The 3,789-nt window shown below is 52.4% G+C and overlaps 2 protein-coding genes across 2 annotated transcripts; one reads left to right on the top strand and one right to left on the bottom strand.

Annotated features, from left to right (window-relative positions):
- The first annotated feature begins 99 nt into the window (after nt 1-99).
- PPTG_20957 (hypothetical protein) lies at nt 100-3,273 on the top strand. The gene has a single exon (XM_008894384.1). The coding sequence runs from the start codon at nt 2,630-2,632 to the stop codon at nt 3,002-3,004; it is 375 nt and encodes a 124-aa protein (XP_008892632.1). The 5' UTR covers nt 100-2,629; the 3' UTR covers nt 3,005-3,273.
- On the bottom strand, nt 337-2,498 carry PPTG_02630 (hypothetical protein; the record flags this gene model as incomplete). Its single annotated transcript, XM_008893826.1, has 1 exon — nt 337-2,498. One exon carries the CDS (start codon nt 2,496-2,498, stop codon nt 396-398), a length of 2,103 nt encoding a protein of 700 aa, XP_008892074.1. The 3' UTR covers nt 337-395.
- Nucleotides 3,274-3,789: the final 516 nt, after the last annotated feature.

Raw genomic sequence — 3,789 nt, 5'->3', positions numbered from 1 at the left:
GAGAGCAGCAGCACCGCCAATCATGACTTGTATGTCATGGTTTGACTTGAATGTGGACATCAAGACGGCGTTGAAGCCATTCACGTACTCATATCCGAGGTGACGAGCAATACAGACGCCTTCTGCCGTGCAGGTCGATCGTTCGACGCGCGGACGCGGAAATCCGTACCGGCATGTACCTGATGCAGCAGAGCGACTGTTCTTGAAACAGCTTCCAACGTGCGACCACCAATGCATGTTGAGGAGGTACACCAGCACAGAGACAGCAAAAGCCAGAACGGGGGACGGCCAACGAGCGTCGTCAAAAGACGGCGGCAGTGTTAACACCGCTCGAGTGACCGAGTCAATGCGGAACAAGTCATCTTGAAAGCGCTCGCTGCGCTGTGTCGGACGGTTCAGCGACCGAAGGTGGTTCCTTCACTATCGGAATCATTTTCGCGGCCCTCCAAGTAGCAGTCGCGAAAGAAGATTGCATTTTTCGCAGCGTTTGTCGAGCCTCGGCAAAGCGCTTCACGATCCGTCGCCAGCTTCAGCTCGTTGGTCGAGTGTTCTCGCCGCGGCGGTGGCCAAAGTGGTGGTCGATGGCCGAGAACCACGCGGCGCAAAACGTGCTGGGAGCTCGCCTTGCGGCCACAGTGACCACATTGAACCAGCAACGGCTCCATTGACTGCCCGTCTTGTCGGTGGTTTGGACTTGTGTAGGCTTGAATTGGGATCGGCAGCTCCTTCAAACGCGCGTACGACTCGCCACAAAACTGGCAGTGTGAGTCAGCAATATTCAGCGGAAGTAACGTCGTCACGACACTGTCTGTATACTCCTCAAGGTTGCGGTAGTACTGCTCGCCATGTGTCTGGACAGCGCGGTCAAACGCTGCTGAATTTGGAGGCGCATCTACCAACCAAATGAGGAAGTGGGCATGCAGTGTTCCGCCGCCCTGCGTTTCGACCATGCCGAAGTATGCTTCAATCTTTCCAAAAAGCCCGTCGAACGGCTTACCTTTCATGTCATCAGGATTCACGCCAAGAACATGTTCAATGAAAGCGTCCATGTTGCGCATGAACAACCGTGCACTCACAACATCATTCTTCAAGCTTGCACTCTGCATTACCGACTTGCCAGGCGCTCCCACAAGTTCAGCATCGAAGAGCGTGTCGACCGAAGACACGCCGGTGTACTGAGCCATCACGAATGACTCGGCCACATTGGGCGTCAGTGTAACGAAGAGCGCCGGCTGACCATAGCGTGCCTGGTAAGCGAAAGCTCGTCGACGGCACTGCGCACGCTCGGCACCACTACCCCAGATCGTTCCTCCGCTGATATCGACTGAGTGCAGCAGTCTCTCTGCAATCGACTGCTCGCCACGAGACGCACGCGTTTGACCTTGTCGGTAAAACTCTTTCTGCTTGAGCGCCTGCGCCAAGTCCGCCTCCGACATGTCACTGAAAGGCTCGAAAAGTGCGGGGTTCCGTTTGCACTTGAGCGCCACTTGAGTGTACATTTTCTTTAACGATATGTGGTCGAAGGCAACTAGCATGAACAGTTCGTCTTCAGCAAACCGCCGTGAGCTCAGCATACCATAGTGACGAATGCAAGCTTCAAGTGATACTGGAACGGGCCGCGTCTCGCCTGGGTGACCGCGGCCGTATGGAAAAAGGTGGGGGAACATCTGAGCAAAAAGCTCTTTACGGCTCGAGGAAAACCGGCTAGAGTGACGAACTAAGAATTGCGGAGCTGACGAAGTCTCGTTCAAGAACTCAACAGCCGTATGTGCACACTCAGCTGAACCTGTGCGGTCGTCGGTGGCCGAACACTCACTCCAAGTAGCGACCTCACGATCTTCAGACACGAACACCACGCGCCGCTCCGCCACTTCATCCTCGGCGACAGTAGACTCGCTGGCGAAGACGCCCCCAACGCGGCTGCCTTCTACATCAACGTCTTCTGCCTCGATTGCAGCGTCTGGCTCTTCACTCAACATATCAACTGGAACTTCGTCTTCGGCTAGCTGTGAGCAATCGACAGCTATGTGCTCGTAGAGCGAGTTATGGATACGATAAAACCGCAGCAGGTCCTCGACCATTGTTCGTCGCACGCGATGCATCTTTCGTACACGAGCTTGTTGGATGGTAGTGAATGGCCCCGCCATGACGACACGATACGAAGTCACGCCGCGCATTGTCGTCGGCAACAACATCGCTTGTGGTCCCGGCGTCGCGTCAAACGTAAGACAATGAGAACGAATCGCGCGATGTGCACCTCCACGCATGACCCTGGTGACGGCCATTACAGAGACGAGCTGAGTCATCACACGTTCGGGTAACGTCGCCTGCTGCAGATTGGTCGGCAGTGAACTGATGCAAAACCCGTTCTTGATTGCAAACTTTGGAATCTCCCGCTTTTTCAAGCTATCATCGCACAGATTACAAACGTGAAGACTACGGCCCGCTTGATCAACTCCACGCTTAGAAAGCAGGATGCCCTCGAGCTCAGGGAGCATACTTGAACAATCATACTCACTCACGAGAGGTGGAATGAGATTTTCGTCTCGACTGCTCAAAAGCGTTTGAATGTCATTCATTTGAACAAACTCTGAGACGACAACGGTGTGGCAGTGTGTACGTAGAACCCATGTATCGCACACTGCGCACACTGTCTCATCCAATCCCGACGCGCCCAACGCTCCACGCAGTCGCTCTAATAAGCTTTCCTGAGTCACTGAAGACACCGGTCGTAGTTGCGGAACGTCGCGGTCTCCCCATGCAGGTGTTGAAGGCACGTCAAGTTCATTTACAACAACGGTTGCAGGTTCTGATCTTTGCCGAAGTGCTGGCATTGACGTCGAAGGTGCAGTCGAACGTTGCCGCCTCTCACGACGCCGTATACGCTCTTGTTGTCGATGCCTTTCGCGATCTTCTGGTGTTCGTCGACAACGATATCGACGCGCAGCTTCGGCATTTCGGCGACGCCGTTCCACCATCTTCGGATCCACGGTTTTGTTGCTGAGATCTCTACGGTTGCTCATGCTGTTTGCTGCAAAGCGAGAACTTGAACACTGTGTTTAAACAGAGTTATCTCGTCTCACACATACGACAAATATGAAATCAAACTAGGGACACGACGTGTTCATGTTGAATTCATTATTACACCGCGCAGTCATGACACTTTATTAACAAGCGAGAACTCTACGACGACGAGTGCCTTGCGTTGTAGATAGATGTTATGAGTGATAATTTCGACCGACCTAAATGCTCTATTGATAACTGACTTGTCCATTCAAGCTACGTACACAGCTGACAACCCTGAAAATGTCAAGAACAACGCAATGATCAACTCACTATCTACCTTGACTTTCAAGCTAAGAACCTGGTCCCACCACCAACAAATCCACCTTGTCCCTAAATGCGCTATCGATAACTGACTTGTCCATTCAAGCTACGTACACGAATGACAGTTTCAACGCAATGATCAACTTCAGTATCTTGACCAACCATTAGCGACTGCTGCTGTGGTGGGACCAGACTCACACTTTTAAGTACGAACAAAGCCACCTAGTCCCAACTTGCACAGCACTCCTGATGGAACATTTAACCAAACCTCCACGACAAAGCGTTCTTTACGCTGTAGATACGACCGGCCTAAATGCGGGGTCGATCAATGACTCGTCCATTCAAGCTACGTACACGGCTGACAGCTCCTGAAAATGTCAAGAACAACGCAATGATCAACCTCACTATCTACCTTGACCTTTAAGCTATGAATCTGGTTCCACCACCACAACAGCAATGATC

This window comes from Phytophthora parasitica (genome assembly GCF_000247585.1).
Source record: "Phytophthora parasitica INRA-310 unplaced genomic scaffold supercont2.2, whole genome shotgun sequence".
In the NCBI taxonomy this organism is placed as follows: domain Eukaryota; phylum Oomycota; class Peronosporomycetes; order Peronosporales; family Peronosporaceae; genus Phytophthora; species Phytophthora nicotianae.
The sequence above is the reverse complement of the archived record's forward strand: the minus strand, read 5'-3'. Positions and strand labels throughout refer to the sequence as shown.